At 41.4% G+C, this 23,952-nt stretch overlaps 1 protein-coding gene across 1 annotated transcript in view; it reads left to right on the top strand.

Moving 5' to 3' along the window:
• Positions 1 to 23,952, top strand: part of LOC144752444 (uncharacterized) — a 351,451-nt gene that overhangs the window by 277,091 nt on the left and 50,408 nt on the right. Inside the window, exon 15 of the mRNA XM_078640371.1 lies at positions 6,107 to 6,255. Coding sequence (XP_078496497.1) covers positions 6,107 to 6,255 — 149 coding nt within the window. The remainder of the gene's footprint in view (positions 1 to 6,106; positions 6,256 to 23,952) is intronic.

Below are 23,952 nucleotides of genomic sequence, written 5' to 3'. Positions count from 1 at the left end.
AACTTTGTTTTTCCCGCATTTTTTTAAAGAAAATTCCCAAGAAATGTTGTCAGATTCACTTCTCTTTCACCCACTTCTACTTGAGAACACAAAGGATGGGAATTATCTTGCAATGAAGGTAAGAGTGAGCTTTCGTCTGTGTAGTATTGGGGCTCAGCTGAGATCTGAGGTCTGTGCACAGGTGTGTGGGTTGCAAGTGGTGTGGCAGTGGACCATATGAAAGCGAAAATAAGTGTATGAAAGATACTTTCTAAAGCCATTTTCAGGACGCGGTCATAGGACCCTGATCTTAATGCCTATGGAGCAGTCATTTTAAAGGAACAGGATTGAGACAAGATTGATTGATTTTCAGCATGGCTCCAGGAATCCATGCTAGCTATCTCAAGCACAACATCCAGTCCTTCTTTTTAGCTCTGAACTTATCATGGAGCAAATCATTCTATAAGTATACAAATGTAAAGAGAAAAACATGACTAGATATACTTGTCACACCTGACTGTGAACGTCAAATCCCTTTGCAGTACACAGAGTCCACCCAAAGTGCTTCCCAGTAACCCCGTGTTGTATAAAAGCTAACCTTGCCTTCTAAACCAATTGCAGCTTGCATAGTGTAGCCAGTAGTTTATGTTTCCTTTTAAGAACCAAGCCATCCCTGCAGGCCACAACATTCTCACTGGGCATCATTCCATTACAAGAAACCAAAGGAGTTACAGCTGTCATTCACAGAAATTCCATACCTACAAATTTGCTACTCATGAATGCAAATCTCTTCTTGCCCATTGTTCTTGTACCCTATCTTTCTTATCCTAACCACTATGACTCCACCACACAGTGCCATACACTATCTAGAATGTCTCTCTATCATTAAAACATCCTAACCTTTACACAATGCAAGACTTTAATTTGTCTTTTTAGAAACCTGGATTTCCCATAACTAAATGCGCCCTATCCACTCAGCAATCGCTGAACCTTGTGATTTTTAATTTATTTTTATGTATATATTATTTTAAGAGTTTTATAAAGCACGTAGATGACCCATCCGGGTATCAGAGCACTGAACAAATTGCAGACAAGTTATACAAACAAAGTAAATGGCAAACAGTTATAAGAAAGAACAGTGAGAACTGCTGAACATCCATTAAGCAGGTTGAATCATAATCAGATATTATCAACATTAGAGTCATCCAGAACCTTTCATCATGGTTGTTATTAGAGATATTTGTTAATCAGAAATCTTTTAATTTCTATTTTGAAGGTGGTAGTCGAGGGGTTGGATTCTGATTGTGGGCGGCAATGAGTTACATATTCTAGGGGCTAGGCCAGAAAATGAACGATTGTATGTTGCATTTTTGTTCAGCTTCTGCGGTTTCAGAAATAGGGAATTGATTCCTCTCAAGGAGCGACTGCCCCCCGACCATTCTAGTTTATTGGCCAGGTAAATGAGAGTGCTGTGGTGTAGAGCTTTATGAGTCATGCAAGTTATTTTCAGCTATTTTCAGCTAAACCCCTGCTTCAAGCAAGAGCCAGTTTAAAAGTTTTAGGTCTGGACTGATACGATCAGATTTTCTAGATCCTATGACTAGTCTAGCTGCCGAGTTCAGCCCAACTCTTTACCCCTTCGCTGCCGGCCTGATTCCCCTGCTATGCTGGGACGAGGGGGGGGCGCGCACGCCACGGTTCTCATGTGCTCATGACGTGCTGAGCTTGTCACGGCCACGCCCGTTTCAATAGAACGCTCAGCACAGCAGGGGAATTATCCCGCATGTGAGCGTTCTAACGGCCGTGACTAGCTCAGCTTGTCATGAGCACACGAGAACAGTGGCTCATGACGAGCTGAGCTCGTCATGAGCGTGGGAGGGGTTAATGGTGCTAACCTTGTTTTGGGGGGGACCTGTGAAAGTAGCAATTCCGAAGTCTAATGGCAAGGGATTGTACTGCCATATGAAGATCATCAGGGGGCTAGAAAGGTTTGATTTTCTTTAGAATGCTCAGCTGGTAGTTGGCTCCCCTGTTTGTTGCTCTGATATCATCTTGCATATTCAGATATTTTTTTCCATAGTTAAACCAAGTGATCTTGTGGTATGATTGGTGGTTGGGACACAATTGAGAAGTGTAAATTGTTGGAGCCATTCCTGTATAGGGACAGAGCAGTTGTGGGGGTCATCAAAAGGAATTCTGTTTTGAGGGCACTGACCATGAGGTGGTTGTGGGTTAGCCATTGCTGGGTTTTCAGCAGGGCGTGGTTGAGAGTCTTAATGTCCTTGGGCTGAGATTTTCAAGTATAATTGAGTGTCGTCAGCATACATGTGATAAAGTATATTTATACTTTAGAATTTCAGTGAGGAGTTCCATAAACAAATTGAATAGCGTAGGAGAGAGCATGGACCCTTGAAATACTTCAATATAGACTGGATCAGAGAGGGTATGATTGACTTTTATTCTTTGAAATCTGTTACGTTTTAATGACACAAACCAGCTTGCAGTGGGTCTAGATAGCCCTATCCTTGCCTCCAGAAGGCCGATAATGCTGTCATGTTTGACCGTGTCGAACGCAGTGGATAGATCGCGAAGTATAAGTAGGCATGATTCATTCTGATCAAGCAGTCTCAGGGCGTCATAAACAATAAGTGTTTGCGCTGTTTCAGTGCTATGCCCCTTTATGAAGCCAGATTGGCATTCATCCAAAAGATTAAACTTTTCGATATGTTCAGCGTTGCAAGTGTACATATTTTTCTGGGACCTTTGCTAGTGTGGGTAGGTTGGCAATGGGACGGAAGTTGTTGAGGTCAGACTGAACTGCGTTAGGCTTTTTGGGTATAGGGGCGACCTGTCCTATTTTTGGACAGTCTGGAATCAGGCCCTGGGATAGCTATACATTAATAATCCTAGTCCAGGAAAGTAGAATGGAGGATTTTAGCTCTTTGGCAAGTTTAGCAGGCACAGGATCAAAGAAATGGTTGGAGAGTTTTAGCGATATTATTATGTTGAGTATGTCGACTTCGCCTCTAAATTTGAAGGCATTCCAGGTAACTTTTTTTGTAGAGAAGCTGGAAGGGGGTTACTCCACAGTTGGTAAATGGCAAGGAGATTGGAAAGCAAATGGTTTACTAGATGTTGGGAGGCAAGATGTAGTTCTGATTCAATCTTCTTGGTCTTTTCCATGAAATGGGCAGAGAAGTAGTTTCCACAAGGTGATGATCCCTTATCTCCCAAATAGGAGTTAGAGTTGTGGGTTGCTTGATAAGTTGTAATAGTTTTTTGGGTCCATCTAGCTGTCTCACAGTATTCTGCTTTAGATCTTCGAATGTGTTTATTGTAAGCACTTCTAGTCAACCTCAAATGCTTGAGGTGAGAGAGGGAGGGAGATATTCTCCAAGTTCTCTCAGCAAGTCATTTTATCCTTCCATTCCCCTTTCCTCCAGCCACTTCCACTACTCTATATCTAAATCAACTATTTGCTCATTGAAAAAAACTGAACCACCCCTCTTCATACCTTCTGTTGAACTGTACCTTGTCTAATAAAGGATCACAATTCAGCATTTCCATCATTAGCTAATACCCATCCTTGACATCATCATCCTACCTCAAGAACTCTACAACGTAACATAATGTCTGATCTTGGATGACACCAGAAATAAAGGCCAAATCAAACACAAAAAGTCTGTAAACTCATAATCTGCAATACCATTGCTCAATCCATAACACCATTGTGAGAAAGGTAAAATCTAGCTAATGAGCCTCTTTCTAGCAATGATTTGAATTCTACATCTGACAATACAGTGAAATAAGTGATGCAAACGGTATCCCTGCAGATGAGGTTAATCCATTTTGCATATATTTATTTGGTTTTGCAGTTCCAAATGTGGATTTTGTATTTAGCAGATTACCCCTCATGGAGGCCTGATATTGAGGCATCTGCTAGACACGATGCTGTGATAAATAGGATTTCAAGGCAATTAGAACAATTTGTTCAATGTTTTCTGTCTGGCGAATCCTTCATTGACACGGATGCTGGCGAGAGGGAGGTTGGCTGGTGGAGTTTGTAAAGAGACGGACGGATATTGTGTGTGAAGGCAACAGTATGAGAAGGGTGCATTGGCAGTATAAAGCGAATGACTGAGTCTGCCTGGAATAGGCCTAGTAGAGCTGTACCAGGGCTAGGAGTGCAGTGTGCCAAAATCTAGATGTGGCACCATTGCCTATCTACCACTTCCGACCAAAATAGTTGAAAAAATTATGAATAAGCAACTATCTCAATTCATTCAGGATGATCTGCTTGATCACTCTCAGTACGGGTTTCGACAAGAGCACAGCACTGAAACTGCTCTGACCAATGCTACTGAGGAAATCAGAACAGTGATGGACAGAGGTGGGACAGCCGCCCTGGTCCTCCTCGATTTATCAGCCACATTTGACACTGAGGAACACAATTTGTTGCAACAGCGGCTGGAATTGATGGGGGTCCAGGGAATGGCATTGACTTTATTGGCCTCCTTCCTGAAGGAAGGGAGATTAACAGTCACAATGGACAGTTTTCAGTCAGAGCCATATGTTTTGCCCTGAGCAGTTCCTCAGGGATCTTCCTTGAGTCCAACTCTGTATAATATATATGTCGCAGGACTCGCCTCTCTGATTTATATGTTTTGTGTATATGTGTAAAAAACAAACCAATAAAAATATTTACAAAAAAAAGAAAGTAAATAGAAAACGTGGTTTTAGTTTGACGTCCTATGCGGACGACACGCAGATAGTCATAGCATCATATAGAAATCAAGCCTTGCCCTCTCTACGATTTCAGAACTGTATGAGGGAAGTAAACAGATGGATGGGATTGCATTGTCCGAAGCGCAACTCTGAAAAGACCGAGATCATTATCTTCAGTAGTCTGAAACCTAGACCATCTTTGAGGGCCGGCAGAGATGGGTGAAGCACTCAAACCTGTGCAAAAGGCCAAAAATGTAGGAGTGTGGATTGACACCAAACTAGCTTTATCACACCAGACTAACGCTATTGTCTCCGCCTCCCACTTTCTGATAAAAAAAATTGGAAGAAAATCATGCCATATATTCCTACAGATTCCAGAAAGTTGGTAGTTACAGCACTGTTCCAGGCAAAACTGGACTATTGCAATGGTCTCTACCTTGGTATGCAAAAGCAAAATAAAAAAAGTTCAGAAAATTCAAAATATTGCCGCACGGCTACTGGGAAACATCCCCAAATATGTCTCAATTTCCAAGGCGATTCGCAGACTTCACTGGCTCCCGACGGCTCAGAAAATTAAGTTCAAAGTTCTTTGTTTAGCCTATAAGGCTCTGAACAACACAGGATCTCTTTCTCTTAGAAATCTTTTCGTCTGGTACCAACCGTCCAGACAGTTGTGGTCCTCAAGTGCAAGACTGATGAAATTGCGAAGAATACGAATCTCGGGTTGGGGGTGGCCGAAGTTTATCTTACGGTACCGCAAAATTGTGGATTACGCTTTCGGCCAAGCTCAGAGGGGCTGCTTCCCTCACTATTTTCAGAAAAAAGTTAAAACATTGGCTTTTCCAGAACGGATTTTCTGGTGGTGAATACTGCAGTCATAGCGCCAAGACATCTCTGGGTATTCGTGCGCTCAATAAGTCTCACAACATTAACATTAGAGTAGTTGATGATGATGCCAAAAACGGCAAAAACAGGGCAATCAGCGATATAAAGCAGCTGTTTGTGGAAAGATGGAAGAGGGACATGGTGTGGAGGGGGAATGAGTAGCTGGAATGGAGAGATGAGAGTGAGAGATTGGTGGGTATGGTAAGGTGTGATTCAGAGGACTGAAGGCTAATGTTGAAGGGCTAATGGGTGAGTTATAGGGGAGTAGGGTGTGAAGAGAAAGAAGAGATAAGAGGTGAGTGGAAGGAGCGAAGACAATTGTGCGGATAAAAGAAGTTCTGGTGGTTGTGGGTCTGGTGGGAGGTAAGAGGGAGTATGTGAGCCTAAGGGCAGATTAAGGGAGGTGAATGAGGAAAGGGAAATAACATGCAAATAATCTAGCAGTTATGTCAAGAGCTCTTGTCTCACGTGTAGAGCTCCCCTTCACTTGGTATTGTCCTGCTGCTTGTTTTTTCAGATGTCTCATACATTCCGGAACTACGGTCCTGGCGTGCGGTACATAAAGTTTCAACATGGTGGACAAGATACCCGGTTTTGGCAAGGCTGGTATGGGGTGCGAGTGACCTGCAGCAGCCTGGTGATCGAGCCACCGGGCCCTAATGGACAGTAAAGAAAGAGGCTTGGAAAAAATCCCTTCCATGTACACTGCGACCACAGATAAGAAGACCACAACTTTACGGAAGGCGGGGACCACTGTTCTGGTCAGTGGGTTCATGCAGATATCCACATTTTCTCCCTGGATAAAAACTAGGGGCAATTATGAGCATTTATTTTGGTGATGCATTTTCAGAAAATGAAGCCCTGCCAAAGAGGGCTGGTAGCTATCTTGATTTTTGTAAACAATAACACCGCATATCCATTTTCTCTTCATGGATTTAGAAATTTCTCTTGGGTTCCGATTTCACCTGCTTAGATCTGCATACTGTAAGTTTAGCAACACTATGATGTGTTTATTATCTCAGAGCTGTAACATTTCCAGAGGTTTATGAAACTAAACATTGACCCAGCCCTCCTTAGGATGCACAAATCTTCAGGCTCAATGCCCTTCACTGGCTATCAACCTTATGTCTGCCATGTCCTGTCTTCAGTTGTCATTGCATTCCTTTTAGTATTTCAACTGGAGCGCCTTACCAATTAAATATGCAGCCACTACCGCCACCAACATCCTCCACCCAGTGCAGTGTGAAGCTATAGACAACAAAAAGATATAGGGCCTCATTTATGAGAAATTACCCATCACTGCGTGAAAGCATCGATGCGTCACTTCTCAGTGCGCACTCCTTGTGACATACCTGATGCGTCATATTTAATGTATGACGCTTCATGTCACAAGGAGTTACAGATACGTCAGTATTTCTGACGTATCTGTAAGCGCAAAAGTGACGCATTGCTGGAGTGTGTCACAAAAGTGACGCAACTCCAGCAATGCGTCCTTTCACATGGGGCAAGCATCAAGTGAAAGGGCCTGCTGTAAGGCAGGCGCCAGATTTTGATACAACGGCGTCCTGGAAGTGACGCAGTGAAATCTCATAGATTTCACTGCGTCACTTCTACGAGGCTTTTTATAGGGGAACGCCCCCCCCTGCTTACATTATACCTGACGCAGGTATAATGTAGCGCAGGGGTTTACAAAGTGCGCGTCACTTTGTAAATAGTGCGCAACAGGAGGCATGTTTTACACCGGCGTTTCGTCACAAAAAGTGACGCATCGGAAACGCAAAACTGACGCAAGGCCTCATAAATGAGGCCCATAGGAACTAATTCCCCAACGAGTGGGCTGGGTCAAATTACTGTTCTAACTCCAACTTGAGCACTGATGGTGAGATGCTGAGATTTGGCGCTTGTTCAACGAAATGCTTAGTTATTTAATGTTCTCTTCTGACATCTCCAGTGAACTGAAGGTCATATGTTACAATGCCAGCACGGCTTGTCCAGCCTTTCATCCTTCTGAGGTTGGTAAACTGAGGACCATTAAATTAGGTAATACTAACATTTGTAATAAAAGGGCAGGAAATGGCAGAAGTGTAAGCGTACCATGTTAAAAAAACAGTTATGTAAAAAAAAAAAAGTTATGTCCATATTTTTGTAGCCAAATAATTTGTATGCTCTTTGTTTTGTTTTTTATTTTTGCTGCTGTATATTTTCAAAGTCTTTGTTTTCACCTGCTTTACTGAGAAACAACCACACTGCCAAGCAACTCCTACTCTTCAGTGTTGAAAGTACTGTACTGTTTGTATTTTCTAGAAAAACCCAGTGGTCGCAAGGGTCAAATTTATCCAGAAATCTACTACTCCAAAAACAACCAATCTCTTATAGGTATTTTAGTGTACTATTAAATGCTTTACAGGGCCCACTACAAGTTGCAAAATGCAATGTATTATTCCATCCACATTGAACAGCATCTATCAAACTCTAGTGCAGTCGGCGCAGGGTGCAAAAAGTGCTCAGTGTGTGATACATCTTTACATTTTTACATGTAGCTGCATAAGAACAACACAGGCTATCCACATGTTATAACCCACAATACCAACATGAATACACCAACGTTTTGACTCAGGTAGGAATAATAACCCAGTCTAAATGCCATTGATTCGACCCATATGGAATTAATCCACGGGTCTCATCAGGACAGCGCCGTGTGTCTATCCTTGTTTGGAAGGTTTCTCCATTGCCTCCACATGGCGCACCATACAACAATCATGATGTTGATCTCCGATACATGAAAACAGGCTCCGTCACTCAGTAGGGGCTACCCAGAATGAAACAAGCTGTGTCCGGATTGTTACTTACTGTGACCCGGTTCTGGTCTGGCATTATGGGGCTGTTCTTGTTATATAGTGTTTTAATTTTCCGCTCTCTTCCTCGGTGACTTCTTGTTATTGTGATCATGCTATTGCATCCTGTTATGAAACATTCTATTGAACCAAATAATCTAAATAAAGAAATGAAAATTACATATCAAAAATACAAATTCGTTGTTACCTCAAAACTACATAATTGCAGTGTTTTAACTAAGGCAATAATCCGCACAGTTTTCCATTTGGGTCAGTACATTCACTGTACGAACATTTTTGCAGCATGAATTTGCTTGTTATGTATTGCAAAAGACACACAATTGATGGACAGAATGCAGAACAAATCAAAACATTCACCCCCAGGCAAGAGATCTGGATTAAATCCATCATTCTTTTGCTCACCATGCCACCCCAGTTTAGACCTGGCCATATGCAAATCAGTCTTCACCCTGTGCCTCATGGGAACAGTCCAGCCGAACTGCCAAGCCAGGTCCTCCCTGGACCGTAAACAAGCATCATGGGACCGGTTCTGGGGTTTCAGCCCTCATCAGCCAGGATAGCTTGACTCCAGTGGCATGGAAAGCACGGGACCCAGGTCTGGGCATACCTGTCCCACTCTGCAAGACAAATGCAAAGAGAACAAGTGGGACGGGTATGCCCAGAAGTGGGTTCCATGCTCTCCATGCCACTGGAGTCAAACTATTCTGGCTGATGAGGGTTGAAAGCCCGAAACCGGTCCTAGGATGCTTGTTTCCAGATACAAAAACTGAAGAAAATCATGCCATACATTCCTACAGATTCCAGAAAGTTGGTGGTTACGGCACTGGTCCAGGTAAAACTATTGCAGTGGTCTCTACCTTGGTATGCAAAAGCAATATAAAAAAAAACTTCAGACAATTCAAAATACTGCCGCACAGCTACTGGGAAACATCCCCAAATATGACTCAATTTCAAAGGAGATTCGCAGAGGACCTGGCCTGGCAGTTCGGGCTGGACTGTTCCCATTGGGTGCAGGGTCAAGACTGATTTGCATACAACTGTCATCAACAACACACTGTTCTTTAGGCGTTGATCCTTTTCGAGGTAGATGATGAGGGAGCTAATGTGAAGTACTTTAACTTCAACCTAAGGGTGAATTCATCCTTACTCAGGGAGCTAGCTGTGCATGGCAGTGTGATTACCTGTGCCTCAAACCTAAAGGTAAGCAAGACTGTGTCTGCAATGACCAGCACCCACGAACTAACCACAGAGAGAACCATGAATTGAAATTGGACCCCCAGAGGAAGTTCCTGCTTGGTCAATACTGTCCACATCAAAGGCAACATGCGGTGCTCCCAGGTGTAAGAAGGAGCATGTAGTGGCTCTGTGGAATGAACTGACAGTATTGGAAGTCTTCGGTGCAAATCACTTTTGGTGATGGTACAAAAATTCACTATATCCATTACCTAAATGTCAAATGTAAATTCAAAACAAAACAAGGGTGACAGTGGGAGGAAATTCCAGTCCATTCACGGTCTGCTTTATGCCAAGTAATAAAACTATGCAACTACTAATTCACAACTTAACCGGCGCTGATGGATGTGACATGATAAAGTGTCAGGTTGAGATCCCTTTAGCGGGTATTGACTCAAACAGTGTGTTGGAGAACTACAAGACGTGCACCCCAAAAGTGGGCCCTACTCCTTCAAACTCCTCATCTTCAATAGATCTCGTGGCGCAGTGGCACAGCACATGGAGGAGCAACATTTACTATTGAGCTTACTGAAGAGTCTTCAGAGAAGAGATTTCTTTTAGATGATCTCGACCCCACAAACCTTACACCATTGGAAATTAGAATAATGCTTACATTGGCCTCCACAAGATCAGTGACATATTGAGCATTTTCAAGGAGAACTGATTGTAGAAGTCTTCAATTTTCTTACAGAATTTCATTTTTCTGGAGAAGGTTTGCCTAATTGAATAGTGCCTTTGTCTTGACACTTGGCAGATCTGATGTTCCAAAGATGGTGTACCGTCCGTTGTAGTTATTATGGCATTTCAAGTGCAGGCATCTTAGCTCTATAGTTAGGCTGAGGGCATGGTCCGGGGATTGCATGGTCCCCTCTGAGCACCTTTCAACAGCTTTAAGGCTTTGCAGAAAAATAATTGAAAGGTGTGGTCAGGCTCAGCTCAAGATTAACCACCCCCTTATTGAAGTATAAGGGCTTTTGAACTCAACGAACCAGCTTTATCACTCTTGTAACACAATATTGTGTCAGTAAGGGGATTATTATGTGCCTTATAAACCATAACTGGCAGCAATAAAAATGGGGTCTCCTGGATTGTATACTAAGTGCCGATTAGCATAACCTTAAACACAGTCCTGTGCCCCTCTGTAAGATCCCTTTGCTTCACATAATGTAAATAGCGCACCTGTTGTGTGCTCATAACGTGTGAAGTGATCCAGATGAGTGGATTTTTCCATTGTAGCAGCAAACCCAGATTCCTCCTCCCTCTCAGACTCATACCCAATTGTCAGAGGCGGCTCCTCCACGTGGGCGGAGGAGGGTCGCCCCACTGCTTTCTCACAGTGCGAGAAGTAGAAACATAAAATGGTATTATGAATACCATTTTATGTTTCTGCTTCTCGCACTGTGAGAAAGCAGAAGGGCTTGGTTGGAGGCAGGCGGGTGGGTGGTCCTACTGCAGGGCAGGGGAGGAGTGGCTTGCCTACTGTTGTGGGCGCTGACTGTTTGGAGAGGGAGGCTGACTGCTTCCTGGGACTCGGAGCAGAGAGAGGAAACGCGACACAGGAATGGAGACGTAGGTACGTTTTAATAATTTTTTTAAAATATAAATTAACACCCCCCTCCCCACGTGACCCCCCCCCCCTTCCTGCCCCCACTCACCACAAGTCATGCCGGCCACAACTGCCATTGTGTCTTAGGGCCCGAGTTAGATTTTGGTAGGCAGGTTACGGATAGCTTGTCTACCGAAATATAAATCCCATAGGATAATATGGGATTTATAATTCAGCGGGCAGGATATTCGTCACCGTTGTGACAGAGTAACTCTTCTGCTGAAATCTAAATCAGGCCCTTACTCTGGGATTATGACTGAGAACACAGTTTTCTAGTTTTCTGGCTAGGGCAAATTACTCCCTGGGGTGGTCTGCACCTGCGGGGCGGTGATGAGGGGTGAGTGGATTTACTGGTCTCCTAACATGATCCACAGATAAAGGGGAAAGCTAGAGGATATTTAAGGGGAGGTTCTATAACCTGTCCTCCCTACTGAAAAGTAAATCCACCAACACACCGTTAACGCCTCTTAGCATGATGCAATCTTTTTTCCTTGTGCTACTGTGTATTATGGATAAGAGCCTGAGTAAGACCTGTCTGGTAAACTGCCTGAATTCTTTCTTGCATCCATTTACACAAGCCAAAACGACATGAGAAACTGGTATTGACAGCATATCGATTAGTGGTTCTCCTGCATCATAAAAACACACACCGCTGCGTGATGCCAAAATATTCTCAAAGTATCTGCAATACCAGAGAGCTTTTTATGGTCACTGAAATTGGTGGAATGAAACTTCCTTTCCAAGATGGCGATGGAGCCATCATCAATGTGATGATAGACACTGTATTTGCCATACTGCCATTCACCATGTCTCTACAGCCAGGTTTATACCTGTGTCTCAGACATTGTGCTACTCTCTAAGGTCTGTTTTCATATCACCCAGTTTCACAGTGACAGAGAGTTTGAACTGGTCATATATGTTGTAGTGGCCATCCATTCTTCTAAGCCTACTGCAGATTCTGCCAGTTAGTTGCAAGGATTGAGACCTCTGAATGAGCTGCTGTGACTGTAGTTTCTTCAGAACACCTTTTACGTGGAAGGACAAACACATGCATCATATCCCTGCCTTCCTGCCTCAGTCCCTTCTTAGACATTGCAGGGGTCCACCCTCAGATGGTTCTGGGTGCTGTACCCCCCTTTGCATATTTAAATATGTGACTCCCTGGATTGAGTTCACCAGAAGACTTTGTGTCAGCAAGGATATCACTTTCAAGTCCTGGGCTTTATTTTGACAAGCAATTGAATTCAAGTCCACTGGATTAATGCAATTTTGCGACAGCAGCGTCTTTCTCATGATTATGGATTTGCTGCGTTTGCCACATACTAATTGAAGATTTTAACAACATTTTTTGTTTCTAGATCGGAAGTTACAAAGTGCAGCAATATTGTTGTCACACTTTGGAGGGCCGTTCTAAAAGGTTGATTGGTCACCTTTCAGTTTCTTAGTTATGTCTTTGGATGTTCAACTGGTGCTAATGACATGAACCTCTATTAAAAGAGAGGGACCCAATAACCCAAAGGAGTAGGGTGCCAAGCCACAAATGTAAAAAAATAAGTCCCCCGTTGGTAACTATAAACCTAGGCATTCATTCAGCTCAATAGTATCAACACAAAGCACTAATGTAGCATTTTCAAACAACACATGAAATACAGAATCAATCAATACGAAAAATATATATAGTAAATATATAGTAAAAATATACAATTTATTTAAACAAGTTAAGACCAGCTCAGGCTTGTGTTAGACATATCCGTTAAAAAATATACATTTGAAATCACATATACATTGACATTATGCACATACAAAATGTATAATAAATGGCAAAAACCAATTCTAGGGACAGAAAAATAGGGAATAAAAATTCCTGTTAGCAACGGAAGAACTACAGAGGTAGATCAAAGATCATTACTGATTATTGTTATAAATATTCCATCAGATTTGTTGTCTCCCAAAACTCAAAGTAGTTCTCCCTTTCTGGTGAATCAACGCGTTTCGGTGGGCAATCAATTAGTAGCCAACACCTTCCTCAGGATAATATATCGTACCATCCCATTAAAAACAACAGAAGCCTGTAAAAAATTAAAGAATTTTTGAGGGCCAGTTTTGTAAAAAGTTTTACATACATAGTCACATTACATTCTGCATAACCCTATTATTAACAAGACATTACAATGCTGTCTAGCATCAATCCATACAAAAGAAAAAACAATAATTGCTTAACTGTTAATAAGCCCATATCAAGGGAATTCAGACGTAGACATGGTGAGAGTATAAGTATAGACAATATATACAGTATACACGTTTATGTCCTCATCCCTCAGAATGACCACACCAAATGGTCAAACAAATCTATTAATTCATACATCATCATAGTACTCATATGAACATTAGAAGCATTTTAGAGCCATTGTGACAGGCAAATTTGCATTTGGTGCACATACCTATTGTCAGTCCATATGCCCAAGGCATAAACATAAATGTAAACATCACAAAATAAAGAATACATAATATTCCTACAAATGTACTAAACATACCTTGATTTTTCAGTTCACATTCATACCGCTAAATATACCCCCAGTTATCTGGTGGGCAACATCCTTGTTCACAATAACAACACTGTCTCAGAAATGTATTTGTGGTATTCTTTGAAAAATGTAGAGCGATCTGTGAAAATATATCAAAAGGCCTATTACCGACTTGCCCATCACATGATCCAGAATTTAACTCGAAGAAAGAGACAGGGAGATTGCTAACCTTAGTCGCAGTAATGTCGGAAAGATCGCTAATAGAATATCGGAGCACTATTTAAAAATGACGGTGGGCTTATGTCAAGTCCCAGTCATAAACCCTCTCGATAACTTCAAGCGTATTAAAACGACATAAATAGATACAAAAAAGGGCATTAGTATGCATAAAACGATTGTTACATAGATTAGATCCAATCTTTATAGCACAGTACTATCTTGCATCATACCTCCAAGCAGAGATGCCAAAAATAGCTTGAGAATCAAAAAGGGTCTTGACTCCTTACTCAGCGAGGCTGAGTCCAACCAATATTATCAAACAAAACAAAAGCCAATGCTGGAACTACCTATTTGCCAAAAAATATCCTTAAGAATAAGCTGCTTTGAATTAAGCAAAAACAACCTGTTTTTGACTTAACACCATACGGGATTTATTCTCTTTTAGTAGAATTCTTTTTCTTTTTTTGAGCACACTATTTTTCGTGCATGGAAAATACAAAATACAAAATGCAACAAAATTTATATACAATATATACATACAAATTAATACACAATTTCATACACACTTGGCCATACAGTCATACACAAACCATTCAAACAACTGGAAATAAGAAAACAATAGGTCCACGTATCGGTAGATGATTAGATGGAAAATAATTATTTTCGTGGTTTTGTAATTTCTTAAAGTCTGTTTTAGTCGTAGTTTTATCAAAGTCACTCATGTGACCACATTAATGCAAGGACTGTTCCAAAACACTAGTGGTAACCAGATACGGGACAGATTGTTTTCTTAAGAGAATAAATCCCGTATGGTGTTAAATCAAAAACAGGTTGTTTTTGCTTAATTCAAAGCAGCTTATTCTTAAGGATATTTTTTGGCAAATAGGTAGTTCCAGCATTGGCTTTTGTTTTGTTTGATAATAAAAATAGCTTGAGGCAGAAACACCCGATATAGTGATGTAACGGTGTTAAATCAGAGGGGCGATGAATAACGATGCCCTCATCCACGACACCCCGAATCCGGTGGTGTTCTCTAAATGCAGATAGAAAAACATAAAAAACATAAGAGAGTAAAGCTAAAATATACTGGGCATCACAATTCGAAGTTAAACAATATCAATATCAAAACTTCGACCTCACTCATACATGGCTCACCTGAGTGAACGACAGATCGGGACGGGGCTAACGCCTCCGAATCAAATGAGCGGCTTAAACAGGCTAACAGTAATTTTTATTCCCTATTTTTCTGTCCCTAGAATTGGTTTTTGCCATTTATTATAAATTTTGTATGTGCATAATGTCAATGTACATGTGATTTCAAATGTATATTTTTTAACAGATATGTCTAACACAAGCCTGAGCTGGTCTTAACTTGTTTAAATAAATTGTATATTTTTACTATATATTTTTTCGCATTGATTGATTCTGCATTTCCTTATGTGTTGTTTGAAAATGTTACATTAGTGCTAATGACATGAAACCTTTGCCCATGCAGTGTTAACTTGAGTAAAAATAACAGAATAATGAAGTAGTATTATCTCAAAATTTGCCACATAACGCACATAATTGACCTTTTCTTGCATCAGAACATAGTCAACCCTGCAGCATACTTTAGTCCACCTCTGCTGCAGACCTCCAGTGACCCTGACTATAGTCCTGGTTTACTTCAAGTAATCCAAAGAGACTTGCACCCTTGAAAACAATCATTTGGAAAAGGAAAGCCCAGAAAAGGAACACTGCGTCTCATTATTTAATTTCTTTATTTCATTTATAAAGTTTTATATAGCGCTAGCTAGACCCGTGTATATCAGAGCGCTTTACATGCACAAAGTAAAAAAAACATTGCATAACATCGCAGGACATGAGGATGCATAAAGATATAAGCAAAGACATAATAATTATGTGTACAGTGAGGGAAGAAAGAGCATACATATCTAAGCCCAAAGCAGCATAATTTCTCCTGGCATTTGTTCATCTGGAAACCTTTTTTTTGTCAGCTATCAACCATCTAATTCCGAGAAGCCTGTCACATGCAAATGAGCCTTGGGAGGACAAAAACAGAGACTCTCGACTTCACCCTGTAGCAAACTGATCTGTCCATTAAAAAGGAAAACAAGTAGAAAACACAACTAACAGGCGACGCAGCCTTCAAATTCGGTAGAAACCACAGGTTGGCTGAAATGCAACATTTTGATAAATATTTGTATTATTTCTGTTTTAGACCTATGATTAAACACGTGGGTCCTGTCGATTATAATAATTTATTCTCAGAAATATTAAGGCACTTCTTTTAATGTCTGAACAAATGATTGTTATCGTTATGAGTTTTATTTTTAAAAAGTACACTTTTGAAACAGACAGTTTGTTCAAGAGTAATACCAAATCCCGTTAATTTGATGATATTACAAAAAAAGAGGCTGGCGTTTGTGCACACTTGATTGAATACATGGGAAAATGCCCTGCTAACACGACTTTCAAAAGGTTGTTTATCATCCCTGAAGTACGTGTTCACCTTGACAGCTGGTCATATATATTTGTACCAAAATGTTTTACCATATGACTCGAATACTTTCCTTGTTGCATTTGTTCCCCCTGGTATATTGTGTAAAAATACCTGTGCAATGCTACTCTACAGAGAATCTTGTACATAAACTCAGTCTCTGGTGGTATGGAACATCTCGGACTGAAAACACTCCTACTTTCTGGAAGTATAATTCTTTGAGAAGAAGCCTACTTTAAATTAATCCTTCTCTGAAAATGCACCTAAGATGGAATGATCTGGCCAAACCGGCCCATCATTCCCCCATCATCCAGAAATATTTAAACATGTTTTCATAGACATGAATACCGCTCAAGGATTGTATAATTCCTCTGACACCACTTTCTCCTTGCTTTTTCATTAAATTAATTATTTTTGTCTTCGGATCACCACCCAGCCTCTGTAGTCAAAGGCTATGACACCTTCACTCAACGGGCCCCGTGTAACCAGCTGCTGAATATCTTTTAATCTTATCAGTTTTAACGGATAAAGCACTTTTAGGTAGACAGTCTCTCTACTTTTGTTTTGTCGATTTTAGATCGGCCTTCGATCTTGTTAATAGAACTCTTTTATGTAAAAAACTTGAGGATTATGGAATACCTGGCTCACTACTTAACCGTATCAAACTACTTTATTCTGAAAATTGGGTCAAGGTCCGGATCGGAGACGGCCGATCATTATCCAACAAACTTCCGGTGACACGCGGACTTAAGCAGGGTTGCGTGCTTGCACCATTACTTTTTAACTTATTTGTAGCCGACCTCACCAAAACTCTAAATGAAGTTAACTCACACCCGCCTAGACTAGCCGGAAAACAAATGTCGAATTTGCTATATGCAGATGACGTGGTGTTGTTGAGTCACACAAAAGTGGGATTACAAAGGCTAATTGATCGTACACTTATGTATGCAAAGGATAACCAAATGATAATAAATGAGGCAAAAACAAAAATAATGGTTGTCACAAGGAAAAAAAGACAAAAAACAAATGGATGCTGGGACAAACTCACCTAGCGCAAGTTGATTGCTATCGGTATCTTGGTGTCTTATTTAATGAAAGTGGAAGCTTTCTCCCCCGACCGAAGGATATCACAAGGAAAGCTAATAGCTTGGCTGCAGCATTTAGAACCATACAAAAGAATCTAACTGCACTGACATACGGTCCTTTATTAAAAATCATAGCTGCTAAACTATTACCGGCTTTAACATACGGAGCCGAAGTCTTAAACGGTAAGGATGCGGAGTTACTCAACAACGCTGTGGCAAAAACCTACAAAATAGTATTCAACCTACCACGTAATGCCTCACAGGCACAAATAAGGCTGGAGTTTGGGATAAACAATCAGCAATATGCCCGGCAAGGACACATTTTAAAAGTTTGGAACCGTATAAAAAATGATCAGGATAATCAATTGCCTCGAGCATTGTGGCAAGAAGTAGTAGTCAACAAAAAACTTCAAGCATGGATATACTTAAATAAAGCTAAAGAAGAATTTGAAATTACACCAATTTGGGAAACCACAATCATTCAGGAAAGCTTTAAAAAAACAATTAATAAACTGGTTATTCAACTATGGCTTCTAAAAGACAAAGTACTATTGGTAAAAAGAAAGCATTCATGGCCGATTGTAAACGACTACAAAAAAAAGCAAGTCCAAAATTACCTTCAAACTCCCTGGTCTGTCCAAAGTAAGCGAGCATTTGTCAGAGTACGCTTTTGTCTATGGCCAGGTTTGTGCCATCTTCCACCTTGGAAGACAACTGAAGGCAATATGATATGTAGGTTGTGTAAAGGAGGACAAGAAGATCTTTTGCACTTGGTGTGTCTGTGTCCTGCAATAGAAGCAGAAAGGAAAGTAATCCTCAGGCGGTTATTTAATGCTCGAGGCATAAGAACTTGTAGACAAGCAATAATGGCATGTTTAAACCCGAACGATTTATTAATGAATGCTGCTTTTGTAAAATTTTTAACTGTGATGGCGAAAGGCCTTGAGGAAAATTTTATGTAGACTTCTTATTTTAAAAAGATTAGCACTATTATCTGTATGAAGTTCTTAAAATTTTTATTAATGAAGATATTTTAATGTGTACTTCTTTGTAAGATTTTAATTAAGCAAACAAATAAAAAATAAACTTGAGCTGCTGAATATCTCTCTATCCTCCACAGTAACAAAGAGTGAATGAACAACTCTTGTTGTTATGTGTAATCATCGGACATTTACCATTTATCACGCCAGGCCGAATAGGGGCTCCATCTTTTTTCAGCAGTAGTCAATTTACAGCTTATCTCTAATTCACAGACATATTGAACAGATCTAAGCCATGCCTCTGCAGTTGTGTGGTCCGGGGTAACCCATTTCTTACAAATGTCTTTCCTTGCTAGTAAGATCAGGAAAATATCAGTGAGGCTTGGTCCGTGTGAAGCTGGGAATAGAGACAGTTAGCTATCCAATCCAAATAATATTAAGGCACAGTTTACCTTAATTTCCTGGCCTATAATTGCTGCAAGGATCTGACTTCCTCCCAAAAGGAACTTTATACCAGGCAATCAACGAACATATGCTTATCGTTTGTGTCCCCCTCCCCACGCTTCTTACATCCTACCAACCTTACCGGCAATCCGTAAGCCCTATGAAAAATAAATATATGATTCTGTTTAAGTGGTGCAGCTTTAACAATTGAGTAAAGTAAGCTCAAAGATACCTGCCGTAGTTGCTCATTAATTATTCCTGGTAAGTCCATTTCCCAGTGTTGATATGGAGGTCCATCTTTTTAGTGCAGTAATGATGGGCCAGTGGAAGATTTCCTTAAGTCTTTGCTTTGCCCCATCTGTGTAAAAAAGGGCTCCAGTATTGGACTTCCTGCTTCCAATAGATTTTGAGATTCCACCAGGAAGTCAGTTGCAGGTATTTAGGTTTGGAAATGCTCCCTATTGGCAGATCGGAAAATTCTCACCATGAGATCAGAGCACTTCATCTTCTAAAATCTCCCCAGGTAAGACAATTCCCTCTTAGAAGAGGATAGCTTAATTTATCCTTTAGCCAGTCAGGGTTACCTGGAGAGTCCCAAGTTGGTGCAGAATCTGCGTAATAATGAATTCCAAGGACTTTCCTAACGTATACCCAGACCCTCACAGCGGCCAAAAGCAACTTCAACCTGACCCGCTTGAAAAATGTTGGATCTCCAAATGTAAACAAAAAGTTAGCCGGACCTATGTGTTGTAACATGGTTCTAAACTGCCGAACAACCACTCACACTGAAGGGGGCCCCGGAAGCAAATAACAGGCAGAGAAAGCAGGGGAAAACCAGAGAGATACTCAAACAGGAGATCCTCTGCCTATGTACAAAATATTATAGTGCTAGTAGTCACTGATATAAAACAACACGTCTGAGAACACTGGCCTTCCAAGATATGATACACATCGCTTTACGTACCAAACATATCAACATTTTATTTATTCAGCAGATTTTTTTAGTTATAGCCAAGACATAGTAGAAAAAATATCAAGACAAGTCCAAGAACATCTTACCCCACACAAAAACATTTGTTCAAGCAAGCACAAACATACCCACACAATCTCATACGTCCTTCAAACTCAGGGTTCACTTTTGAACAACCACTAGATATATAAGCAACAACACATACCCTCGCACAAAGATAATGGGAACGTCACATAACTTAGTGCAAAACAGGATAAATACAGTGAAGGAAGATCAATGCACAGATTGAACACAAAAGCAGATTAATCAGTTGATGTAACACTTCGTGTTTAGGATAACAATTCATCTATGGGGAGGAATGACAAAGGATACATGTTATTGCCGATGGAGAGTTCCAGCACCGACACGCGTTTCGGTGATTGACCCCAGTATGGGTCTCACCTTCTTCAGGGCGCACTGGTCAGATGTCATAAAACGGGAGGATGTGCCTAGAGAGATAACAATTGCTAGATAGGGTACATACAGCTAAAATCAAGCGGTGTGCCATACATAACACATCTGACACAGACTCTACCAGTAGAAATGGAAAGCACAGGTTCAGAGCATTTTAAGGATAAGGAAAAATGATAAAGGAAGGAGAGGTGCACACAGAAAACATTAAAAAGGCAAAGAAGAGACCAATACCAACTAACCCGTGAAAGGTGATACAAAGCTCCACTGTGTACGGTCCACCAGTGTAGAAAAAGAAGAATGTAAGTAAAAAAAAATTAAAAATCATAATGATCGCCATGCTCTAATGAGCATATAATCAATATCCTGCACATGAGTACCTGGAATGGGTATTCATGTGGTATGCAGCCAAAAACCCAATGGTAAATGAGGTTTTAGAAATACAGGGACCAAATCTGCAAGTATAGACAAATGAACAGACAGGCTGTCAGTGGGTCTTAAAGAGAGAAATCAAAGCATGGGTAGATTGCCAAATCATGGTACTCAACTTACCGGTTGGAATAATGGCGTCACAGAGCAATAGCATAGCGGAAATAACAGAAATACAAAGGATCATAGGCTAACCGGCCAGAGGATTTAGTAGAATACAGGAGGTCCTCGTGGGGGCCACTTGCTCCACCTTCGCAGAAGTCTCCGCTTTATATGAACAGTAGCTCCAAGGAGGTGTGGACATTAACTAGCACCTAGATAAAAGACATGCAGAAATTATTACAATGGCAAATCTATAATAGAGAGGCTGAGATGGACACATACTAGCGAAAGGTTGTCGCTTACTGATGGAAACAGGAGGCAGGCACACCCTGCAAGGAGGTTAGAGAATAACGGGGCATGGCCCCTAACCCACCCCACCTGATCTCACAGGAAAAAGATGACACTATTTCAGGGGGAGAAGCCTTGTTTTGTTACAAAAGGCAAGTGGCAGTGAAATAACGCTACGAGCTCAAGGGCTGGGGCCGCTGACTCGCACAAGCAGAGGTGCAACGGCTACAATGTAGCCATCCAGAACTTCCAGCAGATATAAATATACAAGGGATGTTCTACGGGCAGGTGGCCACAAAGTAAAGTTTAAGAGCGCAGAGCGACAGCTAAACGATAGCCGTTCCAAAGCCTTCAGCTAATGCAAACAAGCTGGCCATTTCTCGGCAGGTTCCCACACAGCAGAGATCATGTAGCCGCAATATGAACTCTTAGGGAGCGGAGCTAGGGAGACTTACCAGTAAGGGGAAACGTAGCAGTTCACTAATTGCCGTTCAATAGATCAATCTGGGGTCAACCGTTGAGTGGGATGTCGGCCGGTTCATCAACAGCGGTGAATACGAACGGCGCGGGCTGGTTGTTTAAATAACCAGTATGACAGGTGTGCATTCGTCAGCGTATGCCAAAGCGAGGCCAAGAAGCTCCTCCTAGCGGACACCCCCGTATACTGCAAGTAAGGGTGCATCAGATGAAATAACGCGTAGCTGCAGGAGCCATAGTGAAATAGACGCCAAAGGTGTAAAAATTAGGCAGAAACATCATCAGTTAAAAAATGCGGTAGCCTATCTCAAGGAGGCTATCCAGGGGCAAGGAAAGGAAACTGATCAGGTGCTACTGACGGGGAAACTAGTGCCCTAAAAAAAGGAAAGGGTCAAATTCAATAAGTAATGATATGAAGAATTAAGAAATAAAATAAAATAAGCGTTATGTGCTGAGAAAAACACACAAACAAAGTTTAGAGGCTCAAAAAAGGGGGGTGGGGGTTAGAACCCAGGCCAACTTGGCGGCAGAGGAAGTGATTACAGGGTTGGGTCACCCCAGCGGAGCTCCTCAAAAATTAGAGCAGGGTGGCAGAAAAGGAGAAACGAAGTGCGGTCTCAAAAGCAAAGGGCCCAAAGTCTAGTAAAAGGCTGCACAGAACCCACAGATAACATAACAGGGGACGATAGAGTGAGAAGCACGTCAAGGTTATAAGATGGCATTCTCCCACAGTAGACTCTCATTAAGTACTGTGTCTTTGGTGTTGAGAGTATAGATCCAAAATACTTCCCTTTTTGTACACGTGCTTGCCGCATCGCTCCCCATTTGAGGTCGTATTTTCCCCAAAATGGACCATTTAAGGTCCCCTCACCATGGTTAGACTCTATCCAGTGGCACCTGCTGCTGAACCCATTTATCTACTTCAACACTCAGGAGCCTAAAGTTCTTAAATTGACAAGCATAATAAACTAGAAAATCAGGGAAGGCCAGTCCTCCTTGCTTTCTCCTTTCCTATTATTTTTTATACCCAGTTATTTAATGTTGATTTTTTTGTCATCTCTAGGAACCCTTTTTTGGGTCCAAGCCATACTAAGCAATACCCATTCACTATATTTAAATGCTTGGATAGACTTTCAGGTTCCTCTCTTTTCTAGGACCAGCATGGGTCACATCACTGAAAGGAACAGGACAATATTGTATTCACTCTGATACACACAGAGGGTATACTGAAAATACAAAAGGTGAGCTGAAAACAAACTGCTCAGCATGAACAACTTAGAGTAAAACTGAGGCTGTGAGAAGATAGAATAGAACCAGCTGTGGAGTTTAGTGCTGTTCCTAGAAAGGCTACGTTCTGACATCAGTGGATTTATGTGCTCTTTTCCAGGTTCCATCAAATACTGTCTGCCTGCAAAGCTGTCAGTGACACTCCCCAGCTCCCTTCTGCACACCACCCCCACCCAAATTTCAGACCAGTCAAACTCACACACTATTTAAACTTCCCCCAGCCAATGATGTGTTCTGGGAGCTACTGCTGCAAATAAGAAACACAAAAAACATTACAAAAAAGCAAGAGGCAGAAACTGAACCTACCCTGGAATTTCCATTTTTAAAAGTCGTTCTTATCACTATCACACATTTGCCTTTGAACAAGTTCCTTACTTTCTGTAACGCCTTATCTAGAAAAGACAAGGTAAGTAACGTGGTCATCTGATAGAGACATCTGGCCACAGATTCCTTATCTTAGAATCGGGTATCCACGCAATACCATCCCTGGAGGAGGGGCTGCGAACTGAACTTACCAAAGATCTCCAACAGAAGCCAGTCCGAAAAATAGAAAGGGACCAGACTATACAAAAAATGATAGGGAACAAACCGCTCACCAAAAGGACTGACCCACAAAAAGGACGATGGGAAGCCCGTACGGAGTAGAAGCCATAGGACCGGGAGAATAGAACCAGTAGAAGAGGCAGCCCCAAAGAAAATGCAGCCTAACATCATGGGAATGCAAAGGTACCAGGGACAAAAGTCCATAGAGTCCAGGCCCAAAACCAAGTTGAAGGAGCAAACAGCGTGCTCATCCACAGTAAACCCTACCGACTGTAAAAGCACCCACCGATCACCGACGAAACGAACCTGAGAAACAGAGTACAAAAAAGGGACATCCAATGAAAGAATGATGGAGAAAAAGAAAGCACTG

This window comes from Lissotriton helveticus, chromosome 5_1, assembly GCF_964261635.1.
Source record: "Lissotriton helveticus chromosome 5_1, aLisHel1.1, whole genome shotgun sequence".
Classification (NCBI taxonomy): Eukaryota; Metazoa; Chordata; class Amphibia; order Caudata; family Salamandridae; genus Lissotriton; species Lissotriton helveticus.
Note: the sequence above shows the minus strand (reverse complement) of the source record. Positions and strands in the feature narration are given on the sequence as shown.